The following is an 18,726-nucleotide window of genomic DNA, read 5'->3' on the forward strand; positions in this document are numbered from 1 at the left end:
TATTTCTCTTTTTTCCCCCATTTTTCTCCCTTTTTCCCCCATTTTCTCCCCATTTTCCCCCACTTTTTCCCATTTTTTCTCCTTTTCCCCCCCATTTTCCCCCCTTTTTTTCTCTCCCTTTTCCATTTTATTTCTCTTTTCCCCCCATTTTTCTCCCCTTTTTTCCCCATTTTCTCCCGTTTTGTTCCCCATTTTCCCCCTTTTCCCTCTTTTTTTCCCCTCTTTTTCCCCCCATTTTTCTCTCTGTTTTCCATTTTATTTCCCTTTTTCCCCCTCTTTTTTCCCCCCCATTTTCCCCCCGTTTTTTCTCTCCCCTTTCCATTTTATTTCTCTTTTTTCCCCCCATTTTTCTCCCCTTTTTTCCCCATTTTCTCCCCTTTTGTTCCCCATTTCCCCCCATTTTTTCCCCTTTTTCCCTCTTTTTTCCCCCCATTTTCCCCCCTTTTTTTCTCTCCCTTTTCCATTTTATTTCTCCTTTTTCCCCCATTTTCTCCCCCATTTTCCCCCACTTTTTTCCCCATTTTTTCTCCTTTTTCCCCCCTTTTCCCCCGTTTTTTCTCTCCCTTTTCCATTTTATTTCTCTTTTTCCCCCATTTTCTCCCCATTTTCCCCCATTTTTTCCCCCCATTTTCTCCCCATTTTCCCCCACTTTTCCCCCATTTTTTCTCCTTTTTCCCCCCATTTCCCCCTGTTTTTTCTCTCCCTTTTCCATTTTATTTCTCTTTTTTTCCCCATTTTCTCTGATTTTTCCCCTCATTTTCTCCCCTTTTTTCCCCCCATTTTCCCCCCGTTTTTTCGGCGTCAGACCCGAAACTGTAGGAATTTTCTACAACCTCCAGGTGGCTTTATCCCTGTAAATATTCTATTTTTTAAACCTGACAGATGAAGAACAAACGAGGATGTGCAATACCCCCGATCCCCCCGATCCCGAGGAATTCACTCATTTGCTGTTGGATTTTTTCCATTTATTTTCATTTTTTTCCCCCTTTTTTTTTTTTTTTGTGAGGTTTTTTGGAGCCTTTTTTTGGGTTTTTTTGCCCCCCCCCCTCCTTTTTTCCCGGGAGCTTTTGTACCTGTAAAATATTGTAATTAATGATTTGTTGTTAACGAGATCTACTGTAAGTTTTGTACTGTACTGGCTGAGGCTTCCAAATAAACGGGAATAATTTAAATGTGCCCCCCAAAAAATCCCTGGGCTCCGTTTGGGGACATTGGGGACACACACGGGGGGGGACAGGGGACATTGGGGACACACTGGGGACATTGGGGACAGCCAGAAATGGGGACAGGGGACACAGAAATGGGGACAGGGGACATTGGGGACATCCAGAAATGGGGAAAAGGACACTGGGGACACACACGGGGGGGACAGGGGGCATTGGGGACACCCAGGGGACATTGGGGACACACCCAGGAGGGACAGGGGACACTGGGGACACTAAGGAGGGGACAAAGGACACAGAAATGGGGAAAAGGGACATTGGGGACAACCAAAAATGAGGATAAAGGACATTGAGGACACACCCGGGGGGGGACAGGGGACATTGGGGACATCCAGAAATGGGGACAAGGGGCATTGGGGATGCACAGAAATGGGGACAGGGGACACAGGAATGGGGACAAAGGACATTGGGGACAACCAGGGAGGGACAGGTGACACAGAAATGGGGACAGGGGACATTTGGGACATCCAGAAATGGGGGACAAAAGACACAGAAATGGGGACATCCAGGGGACATTGGGGACACACCCAGGGGGGACAGGGGACATTGGGGACACACTGGGGACATTGGGGACAGCTGAAAAATGGGGACAAAGGACACAGAAATGGGGACAAAGGACATTGGGGACAATCAAAAATGGGGACAGGGGACACAGATATGGGGACAAAGGACATTGGGGACACGTGGGGGACATTGGGGACAGCCAGAAATGGGGACAAAGGATATTGGGGACAATCAAAAATGGGGACAGGGGACACAGATATGGGAACAAAGCACACCCAGGGTGGATAGGGGACATTGGGGACACTGGAGGGGACAAAGGAGGGGACAAAGGACACAGAAATGGGGACAAAGGACATTGGGGACACCAGAAATGGGGGCAGGGGACACAGAAATGGGGAAAAGGGACATTGGGGACAACCAAAAATGGGGATAAAGGACATTGGGGACATCCAGGAGGGCACAGGGGACACAGAAATGGGGACAAAAGACACAGAAATGGGGACAGGGGACATTGGGGACAGCCAGAAATGGGGACAAAGGACACAGGAATGGGGACAAAGGATATTGGGGACAATCAAAAATGGGGACAGGGGACACAGAAATGGGGACAGGGGACACAGAAATGGGGGACAGGGCATTGGGGACAGCCAGAAATGGGGTCAGGGGACACTGGGGACATCCAGGGGACATTGGGGACATCCAGAAATGGGGGGACATGGGACATTGGGGACACACTGGGGACATTGGGGACACCCAGAAATGGGGACAAAGGACACAGAAATGGGGACAGGGGACATTGGGGACACACTGGGGACATTGGGGACACCCAGAAATGGGGACAAAGGACACAGAAATGGGGACACTGGGGACATCCAGAAATGGGGGGAAAAGGACATTGGGGACATCCAGGGGACATTGGGGACACACCCAGGGGGGGACGGGGGACGCAGAAATGGGGACAAAGGACATTGGGGACACCCAGAGGGGACAGGGGACATTGGGGACATCCAGAAATGGGGACAGGGGACATCCAGAGGGGACCAAAGTCACAGAAATGGGGACAGGGGACATTTGGGACATCCAGGAAGGGACAGGGGACATTGGGGACACCCAGGGATGGAGGAGGGGACACTGGCGACACCCCAGAGGGGACACAGGACACTGGGGACTCCCGGGGTTGGGGACACCCCCCCGTCACTGGGGTCCCCCATGGATGGGAGAGGACCCCGCCCCTTTTCCGGACTACATTTCCCAGCAGCCCCCGCGGCGCGCGCGCCTTGCGGGGTGACGTCACACGCAGTGCGCGGGAGCTTTTTTAACCGCGTGCGCTGCACGGATCCCTCCGCCCCACCGCAGGAAAAATAGTCCCTACGCCATCCCCGCTCCCGTTAATTCCCCCCAACTCCCGCCGCTCTCCGCACACCCCACCCGCCGCCGTACCTCGGACGGAGCCGCTGCGAGGCCTCCTCGGGAACCGAAGCACCGGCGGCGGCGCTTCCGGGCGGAGGGAGCGGAGGGATAAAAGCGCGGCGGTGCTGCGGCCGCGCCTCTTCCGGTTCTCCCTCAGAGCCGCCATGGTGAGCGCGGCGTGGCCGGGAGGGCCCGGGGGGCGCCGGGGGGCGCGGAGGGGCCCGAGGGGGCTCGGAAAGGGACGCGGGGCCCGTGTGGGGCACGGGGGGATCAGAAGGGGGGGTGCGGGAGCGGCGGGAGGAGCGTGTGAGGGGCACGGAGGGGTTTGGGGGGGCGATCGAAGAGGGGTGGGGGGTTCGTGTGGGGCAGGAGGGGGTGAGGGGGATTTTGAGGGGAGATTTGGGGGGGATCAGAGAGGAATGTGGGGTTCGTGTGGGGCAGGGGGGATGAGGGGGATTTGGGGGGGATCAGAGAGGAATGTGGGGTTCGTGTGGGGCAGGGGGGATGAGGGGGATTTTGAGGGGAGATTTGGGGTCTCCAGACGGATTTGGGGGCGATCGAAGAAGGATGTGGGGTTGTGGATGGAACCTTTGGGTTCTCTGGGATTTTTATGGGGCTGGGGGCGCCTGTGAAGGGGATGATCCAGGGGGTTTTATAGGGCCAGGGGAGGCTCTGACGGGGCTGATCCGGGGCGATCTGTGGGGGTTTTATGGGGCTGAAATCCTTGGTTCTTTAGGATTTTTATGGGGCTCGGGGCATTTTTGACTGGGCTGATCTGGGGGAGTCTGTGGGGTTTTTCTGGGACCAGGAGCGGCTCTGACAGGGCCGATCTGGGGCGGTTTTTATGGGGCTGGGGGCGACTTTAAAGGGGCTGGTCTGGGGCTCCCTGGGGTTCATCCTGGGCTCGATCCTGGGATTGATTCTGGCCTCCTTGGGCTCAATCCTTGACTCTCTGGGGTTGATCCTGGGCTCGGTCCCTGTCTTGATCCTGATCTCTCTGGGTTCAGTCCTGGGGTTCATCCTGGGCTCGATCCTGGGGTTAATCCTGGGGTTCATCCTGGGGTTAATCCTGGGGTTAATCCTGGTCTCTCTGGGGTTAATCCTGAGTTCCTTGGGGTTTATCCTGGGCTCAATCCTGGCCTCTCTGGGGTTCATCCTGGGGTTCTCTGGGCTTGATCCTGAGTTCCCTGGGCTCAGTCCTATGGCTGGTCCTCGGCTCAATCCGGGGTTCATCCTGGGCTTTCAGGGGTTCATCCTGGGGCTGATCCTGGGCTCGATCCTGGGCTCTCTGGGGTTAATCCTGGCGGTGATCCTGGCTCAATCCTGAGCTCAGTCCTGACCTCTCTGGGCTCAATCCTAGGGTCCATCCTGGGCTCAGTCCTGGGGTTAATGCTGGGGCTAATCCTGGCCTCTCTGTGGTTAATCCTGATCTCTCTGGGGTTCATCCTGGGCTTAATCCTGGGGTTGATCCTGGGCTCCCTGGGGTTCATCATGGACTCAGTTCTGGGCTCTCAGGGGTTTATCCTGGCTCAGTTCTGGGGTTCATCCTGGGGCTGATCCTGGGGCTCTCAGGGGTTCATCCTGGGGTCAGTCCTGGGTTCGATCTTGGAGCTGATCCTGATCTCCCTGGGCTCCATCCTGGGCTCTCTGGGGCTGATCCTGGGGCTCTCAGGGGTTCATGCTGGGCTCAGTCCTGCGGTTCATCCTGGGCTCAATCCTGGGGCTCATCCTGGGGCTGATCCTGGACTCTCTGGGGTTGATCCTGGGCTCAGTCCTGCTCTCCCTGTGCTTAATCCTGTGGTCAATCCAGGGCTCAATCCCGGGCTCCATCCTGGGCTCAATCCTGGGCTCCATCCTGGGCTCAATCCTGGGTTCAGTCCTGGGCTCAGTCCTGGGCTCCATCCTGGGCTCTCTGGCATTGATCTGGGCTCCATCCTGCTCTCCCTGTGGTCAATCCTGGTCTCAGTCCTGAGATTCATCCTGGGGCTGGTCCTGGCTTCTCTGGGCTCAATCCTGGGCTCTCAGGGCTTTATCCTGGGCTCCTTGGGCTTGATCCTGTGCTCAATCCTGCTCTCCCTGGGCTCCATCCTGGGCTCAATCCTGGGCTCTCTGGCATTGATCTGGGCTCCATCCTGCTCTCCCTGTGGTTAATCCTGTGCTCAATCCTGTGCTCAATCCTGTGCTCAATCCTGCTCTCCCTGTGCTCAATCCTGCTCTCCCCGTGGTCAATCCTGTGCTCAATCCTGCTCTCCCTGTGCTCAATCCTGTGCTCAATCCTGTGCTCAATCCTGCTCTCCCTGTGCTCAATCCTGCTCTCCCCGTGGTCAATCCTGTGCTCAATCCCGCTCTCCCTGTGCTCAATCCTGCTCTCCCCATGGTTAATCCTGTGCTCAATCCTGTGCTCAATCCTGCTCTGCCCATGGTTAATCCTGTGCTCAATCCTGTGCTCAATCCTGCTCTCCCTGTGCTCAATCCTGTGCTCAATCCTGTGCTCAATCCCGCTCTCCCTGTGCTCAATCCTGTGCTCAATCCTGCTCTGCCCATGGTCAATCCTGTGCTCAATCCTGTGCTCAATCCTGTGCTCAATCCTGCTCTCCCTGTGCTCAATCCTGTGCTCAATCCTGTGCTCAATCCTGCTCTCCGCACGCAGACCAAGAAGAGGAGGAACAATGGCCGTGCCAAGAAGGGCCGCGGGCACGTGCAGCCCATCCGCTGCACCAACTGCGCCCGCTGCGTGCCCAAGGACAAGGCCATCAAGAAATTCGTCATCAGGAACATCGTGGAGGCCGCGGCTGTCAGGGACATCTCCGAGGCCAGCGTGTTCGACTGTGAGTGCGGGGTGCAGGGCTGGGAACCCCAAAACCAAACCCTGCTCAGCCCTGGAAAGGATCCTTGTGTCACTACGGAAATCGTCCTTTTGTCATCTCAGTTCATGCAGGCTGCTCACCCCAAAAAATTGTTCTTGGGCCTTGTAAAATAGCCCCTTTGTCACCCCAAAACTGTGCCTCTGTCACCCCAAAATAGCGCCTCTGTCACCCCAAAATAGTGCCCTCTGTCACCCCAAAATAGCTCCTCTGTCACCCCAAAATAGTGCCTCTGTCACCCCAAAATAGTGCCCTCTATCACCCCAAAATAGTGCCTCTGTCACCCCAAAATAGCTCCTCTGTCACCCCAAAATAGTGCCTCTGTCACCCCAAAATAGTGCCCTCTATCACCCCAAAATAGTGCCCTCTGTCACCCCAAAATAGTGCCTCTGTCACCCCAAAATAGCGCCTCTGTCACCCCAAATTAGTGCCTCTATCACCCCAAAATAGTGCCTCTGTCACCCCAAAATAGTGCCCTCTATCACCCCAAAATAGTGCCCTCTGTCACCCCAAAATAGCTCCTCTGTCACCCCAAAATAGTGCCTCTGTCACCCCAAAATAGTGCCCTCTGTCACCCCAAAATAGCTCCTCTATTGCCCCAAAATAGTGCCCTCAGTCACCCCGAAATAGCGCCTCTGTCACCCCAAAATAGTGCCCTCTATCACCCAAAATAGTGCCCTCTATCACCCCAAAATAGCGCCTCTGTCACCCCAAAATAGTGCCCTCAGTCACCCCGAAATAGTGCCTCTGTCACCCCAAAAATAGTGCCTCTGTCACCCCAAAATAGCACCTCTGTCACCCCAAAATAGTGCCCTCTGTCACCCCAAAATAGTGCCTCTGTCACCCCAAAATAGTGCCCTCTGTCACCCCAAAAATAGTGCCTCTGTCACCCCAAAATAGCACCTCTGTCACCCCAAAATAGTGCCCTCTGTCACCCCAAAATAGCACCTCTGTCACCCCAAAATAGTGCCTCTGTCACCCCAAAAATAGTGCCTCTGTCACCCCAAAATAGCACCTCTGTCACCCCAAAATAGTGCCCTCTATCACCCCAAAATAGTGCCTTCTGTCACCCCAAAATAGCTCCTCTATCACCCCAAAATAGTGCCCTCTATCACCCCAAAATAGTGCCTCTGTCACCCCAAAAATAGTGCTTCTGTCACCCCAAAATAGTGCCTCTGTCACCCCAAAATAGCGCCTCTGTCACCCCAAAATAGCACCTCTGTCACCCCAAAATAGTGCCCTCTATCACCCCAAAATAGTGCCCTCTGTCACCCCAAAATAGTGCCTCTGTCACCCCAAAATAGTGCCCTCTATCACCCCAAAATAGTGCCTTCTGTCACCCCAAAATAGCACCTCTATCACCCCAAAATAGTGCCTCTGTCACCCCAAAATAGTGCCTTCTGTCACCCCAAAATAGCACCTCTATCACCCCAAAATAGTGCCTTCTGTCACCCCAAAATAGTGCCTCTGTCACCCCAAAATAGTGCCCTCTGTCACCCCAAAATAGTGCCTCTGTCACCCCAAAAATAGTGCTTCTGTCACCCCAAAATAGTGCCTCTGTCACCCCAAAATAGCTCCTCTGTCACCCCAAAATAGTGCCCTCTATCACCCCAAAATAGTGCCCTCTATCACCCCAAAATAGTGCCCTCTGTCACCCCAAAATAGCTCCTCTGTCACCCCAAAATAGTGCCCTCTATCACCCCAAAATAGTGCCCTCTATCACCCCAAAATAGTGCCTTCTGTCACCCCAAAATAGCTCCTCTATTGCCCCAAAATAGTGCCCTCTGTCACCCCAAAATTGTGCCCTCAGTCACCCCAAAATAGCTCCTCTATCACCCCAAAATAGTGCCTCTGTCACCCCTAAAATAGGGACCCTTTGGGCCCCCAAAATATCCAACGCTGCTCACTGTGTCACCCCAAAACAGCCCCACTGTACCCCAAAATTGTCCCCCTTGCCCACCCCTGCATTACTGCCTTGGGGCGGGTTCTGGGTGTGTTTTTTGGGGTTTTTGGGGTCCCTGGGTTTGTTTTTTGGGGTCCCTGACCCCCCATTTCCCCATCCCACCCTACGTGCTGCCCAAGCTGTACGTGAAGCTGCATTACTGCCCTAAGGCTGGTTTTGGTGTTTCTGGCTGGGGTTTTTGGGGTCCCTGGCTGTGTTTTTTGGGGTCCCTGGATCTCATTTTTGGGGTTTTTGGGATCCCTGGCTTTAGTTTTTGGGGTTTTTGGGGTCCCTGACCCCCCATTTCCCCATCCCACCCTACGTGCTGCCCAAGCTCTATGTGAAGCTGCATTACTGCCCTGGGGCTGGTTCTGGGTGTGTTTTTGGGGTCCCTGGGTGTGTTTTTTGGGATCCCTGGGTTTGGTTTTTGGGGTTTGGGGGTCCCTGGGTTTGTTTTTTGGGGTCCCTGACCCCCATTTCCCCCTCCCAGCCTACGTGCTGCCCAAGCTGTACGTGAAGCTGCATTACTGCGTCAGCTGCGCCATCCACAGCAAGGTGGTTCGGAACCGCTCGCGTGAGGCCCGCAAGGACCGCACGCCCCCGCCCCGCTTCCGCCCCGCCGTGAGTCTGGGGGCGTCCCCGAGGGGTTTGGGGGGGTCCCCGAGGGGTTTTGGGGGGTCCCCGAGGGGTTTTGGGGGGTCCCAGGGGTGTTTAGGAGGGGTTTGGGGGGGTTCCAGACTGCACGCCCCCACCCCGCTTCCGCCCCGCCGTGAGTCTGGGGGGGTCCCTGAGGGGTTTGGGGGGGTCCCGAGGGGTTTTGGGGGGTCCCAGGGGTGTTTGGGGGTTCCCAGGGGTTTTTAGGAGGGGTTTGGGGGCGGTTCCTGAAGGGTTTGAAGGGTCCCAGGGGTGTTTAGGAGGGGTCTGGGGGCATCCCTGAGGGGTTTGCGAGGAGTCCCAGGGGTGTTTAGGGGGGGTTCCTGAAGGGTTTTGGGGGTCCCCGGGGTGTTTGGGAGGGGTCTGAGGGGTGTTATGAGGGGTCCCTGAGGGTCTGGGGGTGGTGTCCTTGAGGGGTTTGGGGGGTCCCCAATGGATCTAGGGGGTCCCAGGGGTGTTCAGGGGAGGGGTTCCTGAAGAGTTTTGGGGGTCCCAGGGGTGTTTAGAAGGGTCCTGGAGGGGTCTGGGGGTTTCTGGACTACAGCCCCCCACTCCACTTCTACTCTACCGTGGGTCTAGAGGGGTCTGGGAGGGTCCCAGGGATTTTTGGGGGGATCCCTGAGGAGTTCTTGGGGTCCCAAGGGTGTTTAGAAGAGATCTTGGGGGGTCCCCGAGGGGCTTCGGAGGGGTCCCAGGGGTGTTCGGGAGGGGTCTGGGGGTGTCCTTGGGGAGGTCTGGGGGGGTCACAGGGGGATCAGAGGGGTCCTGGAGGGGTCTGGGGGTACCTGGAGGGGTCCCAGACGGTTTTGGGGGGTCTCAGGGGGTCCCAGACGGTTTGGGGGGGTCCCAGGACTCTGTGCCCCCCCCCAGCCCCCCTAACTTTGGGTTCTCTCTGCAGGGAGCAGCCCCCCGCCCCCCCCCCAAGCCCATGTGAGGAGACCCCGGCCCCGCGCGGGACCCCCAGGGCAGAGACCCCCAGAGTCAATAAAGGATCTGCCCCGAGCCGGCTCCGTCCTTTGGGGGAAACTGGGGGGGATTTGGGGGGTCCTGAGGGGGTCTCAGCCCCCCCATTATGGGGGGGACCCGGGGTCACCCCAAATCTTGAGGGGCGGCAGCTCCAAATGTGGCTCCGTGGTTTTTGGGGGATTAAATTTGGGGGGTCCTGAGGGGGATTTGGGGGGTCCTGGGGGGGGGATTAGGGGGTCTCAGCCCCCTCTTTATGGGGGGGAACTGGGGTCACCCCGTATTTTGAGGGGAGGGCGGCTCCAAGATTAACTTTGTGCTTTTGGGGGATTTGAGGGGTCCTGAGGGGGATTTGGGGGGTCCTGAGGGGGTCTCATCCCCCTCATTACAGGGGGGTAATGAGGGGGAACTCCAAACCTTGAGGAGGGGGCAGCTCCAAGATTGGCTTCGTGTTTTTTGGGGGATTCAGGATTTGGGGGCATCCTGAGGGGGATTTGGGGGGTCCTGTGGGGGTCTCAGCCCCCCCATTATGGGGGGAAACTGGGGTCACCCCAAATCTTGAGGGGGGGCAGCTCCAAATGTGGCTCAGTGGTTTTTGGGGGGTTAAATTTGAGGGGTCCTGAGGGGGATTTGGGGGGTCCTGGGGGGGGTCTCAGCCCCCTCATTACAGGGGGGAGCTGGGGTCACCCCAAATCCAGGAGCTGCTCCGGCCTGGGGGAGGGGTCGTGATGGGGCCAGGCCCCCCCATTTTGGGGTGTTTGGGGTGAGACCTCCCCCCCCCCCCCTCATTTTGGGGGTGTTTCGGGGGGGTCTCGGTTGGTCCCGACCCCTCCCCGTGTTTTGGGGGGGCTTCAATAGTTCCCAACGCCCCCCATCCGTTTTTTGGGGAGGGGTCTCCGTGGGGCCGGGGGTGTGAACGGGGCTGGGAGGGCACCGGGACACCGGGCTGGGGGCTCGGGGGGCGAACTTGGGAACGGGAACGGGGCTGGGGGGGCACCGGGGAACCGGACCGGATCTCGGGGGGACCTCGGAGGGGCGAATTTGGACCGGGACCGGGACCGGGGTGAGCGGGACCGGGGAGGCACCGGGAAACCGGACCGGGGGTTCGGGGGAGCGAACTTTGCTCCGGGACCGGGACCGAGGGGCGGCAGAAGCGGGGATGTGAACGGAGCCGGGGATATCGGGGAACCGGAGCGAGGCCTCGAAGGGGCGAACTTTGCTCCAGGACCGGGGTTAACGGGGCTGGGGGGCACTGGGGAACCGGACCGGGGGCTTGGGGCGAATTTTGCTCCAGGGCCGGGATGGCGACCGAGACCGGGGGTTGTGAACGGGACTGGGGAGGCACCGGGAGACCGGACCGGGGGCTTGGGGGGGCGAACTTTGCTCTGGGAGCGGGACCGGGACCGGGGGGCGGCAGAACCGGGGGATGTGCACGGGTCTGGCGGGACACCGGGAAACCGGACCGGGCCTTGGAGGTGGCTCGGGGGGCCGAACTTTGCACCGGGACCGGGGTTAACGGGGCTGAGGGGACACCGGGGGAACCGGACCGGGTGCTCGAAGGGGCGAATTTGCTCCGGGACCGGGACCGAGGGTTGTGAACGGGTCTAGGGGGCCACCGGACCGGGATCTCGGGGGGACGAAAAACGAATTTGCACCGGGACCGAGGGGACCCGGCCCGGGCCGGGGGCGCGCTCGGGGCCGGTCCCGGCCGTGCCCATCCCGGCGGGGGCGGACGGTGCCGGTGCCCCGGGCGGGGCGGGCGGGTCCCGGGGCGGGGCGGGGAGGGAAGCGCGGTGTCCCCGTTCCCCTCCCCGTTCCCGGGGCTGCCCCGCCCGGCCCGGCCCCGCCCGGCCCGGCCCCGCGCCAGGTGCATTCCCGGGCACGCTCCGCCGCTACCGGGGCGCCGCGATGGAGCCGCACCGGCACCGGGAGCGGCCCCGGGCGCTGCTGCTGCTGCTGCCGCTGCTGCTCCCCGCGCCCGGTTCTGCGCAGGCAGGTGAGTACCGGGACCGGCACGGGGGAACCGGGGCTGCGCCGCGGCGTTCGGCAAAGGGGAACCGGGAAACACCGGAGCGCTCGGGGGTTGCGGCGGTGCTGCTGTGCCGGTTCCGCCGGTACCGCACCCGATCCGATCCAATCCCGGCAATTCCCGCGGGCGCTTCCTCCGCGGGGTCGTCCCGGGAGCTCCCGGTGCTGTCCCGGGGAGACCGCACGGCTCCGGGGTACCGGGACCGGCACTGAAACCGCTCCGGGACTGCGGCTCCGGCGGGGCTGGGGATCGGTGGCCGCTCCCGGGATCCGTCCCGGGGCTCGGTGGCTCCTCTTGGGCTCCGTCCCGGGGCTCGGTGCCCCCTCCTGTGCTCGGTTCCGTTCTCGGTTCCCGTTCTCGGGGTTCGGTCCCGCTCTCGGTGCTCTGTCCCGGTCTCGGTCCCGCTCTCGGTGCCCCGTTCCGTGCTCGGTCCCGTTCTCGGGGTTCGGTCCCGCGCTCGCTGCCCCTCCCGGTCCCGGCACCTGCGGCCCCGCAGCTGCCCCGGGGCTATTTTAGGCTGCGGGGCCGGGCCCGGCGCTGCCTTTGGGGGACCCCCGAGGGGAACGGGGGGGATCCTTCACGGGGGGACCCCCGGAGGGACCCCCGGCCCTGCCCGCCCCGGTTCCCCGGAACCCCCGGAACCCCGGAAGGGCCGCGGCCGCCCGGGAGTTGTTTTTCAATTCCCAAAGGAAAAACACCGAGCGCGGGACGCGCAGGTGGGGCCGGCGCCGCCCCGAAACCCCGGGGGTGCCCGGGGGTCTCTGGGGGTGCCAGGGGTGGGGGGCACACCGGGGGCACCCCTCGCTGTGCCCCCCGCTCCATGTGCCACCGGCGACGCCTCCGGTGCCACCCACGGGCTCCGGGTCCCCCGGGCGAGAGGGAACAACGCGGGGTGCGGGGACACCTCGGGGGGCTCGGGGACATCTCAGGGGCTTGGGGACACCTCGCGGGGCTCGGGGACACCCCGGGGACAGCGAGAGGAGCGGCCCCAGCCCCGCTCCCCCCAAATCCCGGTCTCTGAGAGCCCCCTTTGTTCGGGCCGCACACACAGCCCGCTTTGTGCCGGCACCGCCGAGGGCAGGAGGTCGCTGCGAGCCCCTCCCGGTGCCCCCCCGGTCCCCCCCGGTGCCCCGGTGCTATTCCGGGCCGCGGTGGCACGCGGCTGATAGCGGGGACGTGCCGGAGCTGCCGGCGCTGATAACGCCCGGTCCCGCCGCCGCCGCGGCGCCCGGTGTGTGAGGGGGGGTCCAGCATCGCCCCCCACCCACCGCGGGCAGGTGCACCCGGGGGTCGCGAACCCCCCAATCCCCATCCCAACCCCGCCGTGGGACCCCGTTAATGATTCACCGGCGCGTTCGGGGGTCCCGGGATGGGCGGGATGGTGCCCCCCCAACCCAACCCTCTGGGGACCCCCCCGGTGTCTCCCGGGGGTCGCAGCGCCCCCGTTCCGGGCCCCCCGTGCCCATCCCCGGGGGCCGGAGGCCGCTGCCATCGCAGCTGGGACCTTTTTTTAGCCCTTTCCGTGCTCAAATAGCGCGGCCGGGGCGGGGGGGCCCTTCCCGAGCGCGCCCCGAGCTCCGCGGCCGCCCCCGGAGGGTCCCGGGCCGGACAAAGCCGCCTTTGAGCGCCGGGGCCTGAGTCACGTCTGGCGGGACCCGCAGCCCTCGGTGCCCCCGGGGGTCCCGGTTTGGGGGGCTCGGGTCCCCCCCCCGGTGCCGCCCGCCACAATCGCGGCTTTGTGCGGTGCCACAAAGGGGGATCTGTGCGCCCCCGGGAACGGGGGGCACAACGAGGGGACCCCGGGAACGGGGGGAACAACGAGGGGACACCGAGCCCCCGGGAATTGGGGGCACACCGAGCCCACCCCGGGAACTGGGGGGGACACTGAGGGGACACCGAGGGGACCTCGGGAACGAGGGGGAACAACGAGGGGACACCGAGGGGACCCCGCACCCCTGGGAATTAGGGGGACACCGAAGGGACCCCGGGAATTGGGGGCACACGGAGGGGACACCGAGGGGACCCCGGGACCGGGGGAGGGACACCGGGAACGGGGGACACCGAGCCCACCCTGCGCCCCCGAACACGGGGGGAACACCGAGCCCACCCTGCTCCCCTGGGAACTGGGGGGACACTGAGAGGACCCCGGGAACGGGGGGGACACCGAGGGGACACCGAGGGGCCCGGGGGGAGCCGGGAGTGGCCGCGGGCCCGGGCGGCGGCGGTGGCGGGGCCGAAGTCCGGGCGGGCGTGGCGGGGCGGGGGGGCCCAGCCCGGGGCGCCCGCCTTGCGCAAGGCTCGCCCGGCCGGTTCGGGCAGCCGGGAACGGCGAGGGAGCGGCGGGGGAGGAACCGGGGCGGGGACGGCGCGGGGGGACAGGGGTGGGGACCGGGGTGGGGGGCAAGGAGGGCGGAGGAGGGGACAGGGACACCATGAGGGGACACCCTGAGGGGGACACCATGGAGACACCATGGAGGGGACAGGGGCACCATGGAGGGGACAGGGGCACCATGAGGGGACAGGGACACCATAAGGGGGACGCCATGGAGGGGACACCCTGAGGGAGACACCATGGAGACATCATGGAGGGGACAGGGACACCACGGGCAGGACACCCTGGAGAGGACAAGGACATGGTGGAGGGGACAGGGGCACCATGAGGGGAACAAGCACATGGTGGAGGGGACACCGTGAGGGGAACACCATGGAGGGGACAGGGACGTTTGCAGGGGACACCACGGAAAGGACAGGGACCCCATGGGGACACTGCCATAGCCAGGAGGCCATGGAGGGGACAGGGCCACCATGGAGGGGACAGGGACATGGCCACTGAGGGGTGGCTGTCAAGGGGAGGACGTGACCACTGAAGAGGAGGTGACACGGCCACCATGGGGACCATGGCCACCAAGAGCAGGACGTGTCCAGCTCGGAGGGGACAGGGACACCAAGGAACACCAAGGGACACCAAGGGGATGATGTGGCCACTGAGGAGGTGACAAGGCCACCATGACCATGACCACCAGGTGCAGGACACGGCCAGCTGGGAGGGGACATTGCTGTGACCATGCAGGGGGTGTTGTGGCCATGCAGGGGTGGCTGTGGTGGCCATGGTGGCCCTGTGGTGGCCCCAGTGACACGGTGGGTGCCCTGGTGATATGGTGGCCCTGTGGTGGCCCCGGTGACACCATGGTGGCCCCGGTGACACCGTGGGTGCCCTGGTGACACAGTGGTGGCCCCGGTGACACAGTGGTGGCACTGGTGGCACTGTGGGTGCCCTGGTGATGTGGTGGCCCCATGGTGGCCCCGTGGTGGCCCCGGTGACACGGCGGGTGCCCTGGTGGCCCTGTGGTGGCCCCAGTGACACTGTGGATGCCCTGGAGGCCCCGTGGTGGCCCTAGTGACACACTGGTGGCCCCGGTGACACTGTGGGTGCCCTGGTGATGTGGTGGCCCCATGGTGGCCCTGTGGGTGCCCCGGTGACACTGTGGGTGCCCTGGTGACACCATGGTGGCCCTGGTGACATCATGGTGGCCCCGGTGACACGGCGGGTGCCCCGGTGACACCATGGTGGCCCCGGTGACACCATGGTGGCCCCGGTGACGCTGTGGGTGCCCCGGTGACACGGTGGTGGCCCCGGTGACACTGTGGGTGCCCTGGTGACACCATGGTGGCCCCGGTGACACGCTGGGTGCCCGCAGTGTGCGCGGGGACGCTGAACGGGCTGAGCGTGACCGGCGACGCGCAGCACCAGTACCAGACCCTGCACAAGATGTACAACAACTGCGAGATCGTCATGGGCAACCTGGAGATCGTCCTCATCGACCACGCACAGGACCTGTCCTTCCTCCAGGTGACCCGGGGACATGAGGGGACACCGAGGGGACACTGAGGGGACACCGAGGGGACACTGAGGGGACACTGAGGAGGGACGTGGACAGCTCCAGGGGGACAGGGACCTCATAGGTGACATTGCTGCTGTCACCCGGGGGAGGACGTGGCCAGTTTGGAGGTGACACAGCCGCCGTGGGGACAGTGGCCATCAAGGGGAGGACGTGGAGGTGACAATTTGGAGGTGACACAGCCGCCATGGGGACCATGGCCATCAAAAGGAGGACACGGCCATTGAGGGGGTAACGTCCACCATGGAGACAGTGGCCACCATGTGCAGGACATGGCCAGTTGAACATGTGGACATGGGACCGTGGCCATCAAAAGGAGGACACGGCCAGTTTTGGGGTTCGCAGCCACCATGGGGACAGTAGCCATCAAGGGGAGGACATGACCATTGAGGGGGTGACGTGTCCACCATGGGGACAGTGGTCACCAAAGGGGACCATGGCCATCAAGGGGAGGGCATGGCCAGTTTGGAGGTGGCCCCGGTGACACCATGGTGGCCCTGGTAACACTGTGGGTGCCCTGGTGGCCCCATGGTGGCCCCGGTGACACAGTGGTGGCCCTGTGGCCCAGACATGTCCACCATGGGGACAGTGGCCATCCAGGGGGACCGTGGCCATCAAAAGGAGGACATGGCTAGTTTGGAGATCACATGTCCACCATGTGGCCATCAAGGGGAGGTTGTGACCATTGAGGGGGTGACATGTCCACCATGGGGACAGTGGCCACCAGGTGTAGGACATGGCCAGTTTGGAGGTGACATGTCCATCATGGAGACTGTGGCCATCAAGGGGAGGACTTGGCCAGTTTGCATGTCGCATGTCCACCATGGAGACAGTGGCCACCATGTGTAGGACATGGCCAGTTTGAATGTGACACAGCCACCATGGGGACACTGGCCATCAAAAGGAGGATGTGACCAGTTTGAAGGTCAAATTTCCACCATGGGGACCGTGGCCATGAAGGGGAGGACATGGCCATTGAGGGGGTGACATGTCCACCATGGAGACAGTGGCCATCAAGAGGACGACATGGCCAGTTTGGAGATCACGTGTCCACCATGGGGGCCATCACGGGGGACCACGGCCGTCAAGGGAAGGACATGGCCAGTTTGGAGGTTCCAAACTGGTTCCAGACTGGTTGCCAGGCACTATGGGGACCATGGCCATGGCCACCAGGTGTAGGACATGGACAGTTTGGTGGTTCACAGCCACCATGGTGACCATGGCCATCAAGGGGAGGACATGACCATTGAGGGGGTGACATGTCCACCATGGGGACAGTGGCCACCACGTGCAGGACATGGCCAGTTTGGCGGTTCACAATCTCCATGGGGACAGTGGCCATCAAGGGGAAGACATGGCCAGATTGGAGGTTCCAAACTGGTTCACAGCCACCATGAGGACCACGACCAAGGCCACCATATGCAGGACATGGCCAGTTTGGAGGTCACATTTCCACCACAGGGACCATGGCCATCAAGAGGAGGACATGGCCAGTTTGGAGGTTCAGAGCCACCATAGTGATCCTGAAGGGACCGTCAAGGGGGATCGTGGCCATTAAAAGGAGAACATGACCATTGAAGGGGTGACATGTCCACCATGGGGACCATGGCCATCAAAAGGAGGACATGGCCAGTTTAGAGGTCGCATGTCCACCATGCGGCCATCAAGGAGGACAGTGGCCACCAAGGGGAGGACGCGGCCACTTTGGTGGTTCACAGCCCCCACGGTGTGTCACCAAGGCCACCAGTGACCCCTGTCCCCCGCAGACCATCCGGGAGGTGACCGGCTACATCCTGATCGCCATGAACGTGTTCGCGGCGCTGCCGCTGCAGAACCTGCGCGTGATCCGCGGCACGCAGTTCTACGAGGACAAGTTCGCCCTCTTCGTGCTGCTCAACTACAACCCCAACGCCACGCACGCCCTGCGCCAGCTCGGCCTCAACCAGCTCACGGGTGCGACACCGAGAGGGGACAGCGCGGGGTGGGGACATCGTGGTGGGATGGGGACATTGTGGGGTTGGGGACATCATGGAGAGTTGGGGACATCATGGAGAGTTGGAGAAACCATGGTGGGTTGGGGACATTGTGGGGGTTGGGGACATCGTGGGGGAACTGGGGACATTGTGGGGTTGGGGACATCATGGAGGGTTGGAGAAACCATGGTGGGTTGGGGACATTGTGGGGGTTAGGGACATTGTGGTGGGATGGGGACATTGTGAGGTTGGGGACATCGTGGTGGGATGGGGACATTGTGGGGGTTGGGGACGTCATGGTGAATTGGGGACACCGTGGAGGGTTGGGGACATCATGAGGTTGAGGGCACCGTGGGAATGGGGACATCACAGGGGTTTGGGGACATTGCGGGAGGTTGGGGACACCATGGGGCTGGGGACACTGCGGGGTTGGGGACATCGTGGAGAGTTGGGGACATCATGGTGGGCTGAGGGCATTGTTGGGCATTGTAGACATCATGGAGTGTTGGGGACATCATGGAGGGTTGGGGACATTGTGGGGAGCTGGGGACATTGTGAGGGTTGAGGACATCATGGGGTTGGGGACACCATGGTGGGTTGGGGACATCATGGAGCGTTTGGGGACACCATGGTGGGTGGGGACACTCTGGGATTGGGGACACTGCCACCCCTCTGTGCCCTCCAAGATCCCCATCCCATGGCAGTGCCACCCCATGTCCCCTGTGCTGTCCCTTGGAGCAGGGACAGTCCTCAAGGTCCCCGTCCCCTCCCAGCGCTGCCAGGTGGGTCTGGGGGTGTCTGTCACTCCCTGTCACCCCCCTGTCACCCCTTTGTCACCCCGTGTCCCCAGAGATCCTGGCGGGGGGGGTGTACATCGAGAAGAACGCGCAGCTGTGCCACGTGGACACGGTGGAGTGGAGGGACATCATGAGGGACACTCGGCTGGAGCCGCTCGTGAGGGACAACGGCCGCGCCTGTGCGTGCGGGGACGGGGGGACAAAGGGGACACCCGGGGGGCTGTGGGGTCACCCTGGGGTTGGGGTCACTCCTGGGATGGGGTGGCTTTGGAGTCATCCCTGGGGGTTGTGGTCATTTTGGGGTCGCCTCTGAGTTTGTGGTGACTTTGGGGTCACCCCTTGGGTCGGGGTGGCTTCGGGGTCATCCCTGGCTTTGGGGTCACTTTGGGGTGGCTTTGGGGTCACCCCTGGGGTTGAGGGGACTGCAGGGTGACCCCTGGGTTTGGAGAGACTTTGGGGTGGCTTTGG

General features: G+C 61.8%; 2 protein-coding genes across 2 annotated transcripts in view; both read left to right on the forward strand.

The window, feature by feature from the left end:
- The first annotated feature begins 3,112 nt into the window (after positions 1–3,112).
- On the forward strand, positions 3,113–9,599 carry RPS26 (ribosomal protein S26). The gene is made up of 4 exons (XM_054294603.1): positions 3,113–3,304; positions 5,788–5,965; positions 8,434–8,564; positions 9,496–9,599. Exons 1-4 carry the CDS (start codon positions 3,302–3,304, stop codon positions 9,529–9,531), a joined length of 348 nt encoding a protein of 115 aa, XP_054150578.1. The 5' UTR covers positions 3,113–3,301; the 3' UTR covers positions 9,532–9,599.
- Positions 9,600–11,468: 1,869 nt separating this feature from the next.
- The window catches only part of ERBB3 (erb-b2 receptor tyrosine kinase 3), a 30,398-nt gene continuing 23,140 nt past the window's right edge, over positions 11,469–18,726 (forward strand). The window contains exons 1-4 of the mRNA XM_054294600.1: positions 11,469–11,556; positions 15,288–15,439; positions 17,255–17,441; positions 18,312–18,437. Of these exons, the coding sequence (XP_054150575.1) occupies positions 11,469–11,556; positions 15,288–15,439; positions 17,255–17,441; positions 18,312–18,437 (553 nt within the window). The remainder of the gene's footprint in view (positions 11,557–15,287; positions 15,440–17,254; positions 17,442–18,311; positions 18,438–18,726) is intronic.

Source organism: Melozone crissalis, unplaced genomic scaffold, assembly GCF_028551555.1.
Source record: "Melozone crissalis strain CALT ecotype California unplaced genomic scaffold, PUWL_Pcris_2 ptg000267l_1, whole genome shotgun sequence".
Taxonomy (NCBI): Eukaryota; Metazoa; Chordata; class Aves; order Passeriformes; family Passerellidae; genus Melozone; species Melozone crissalis.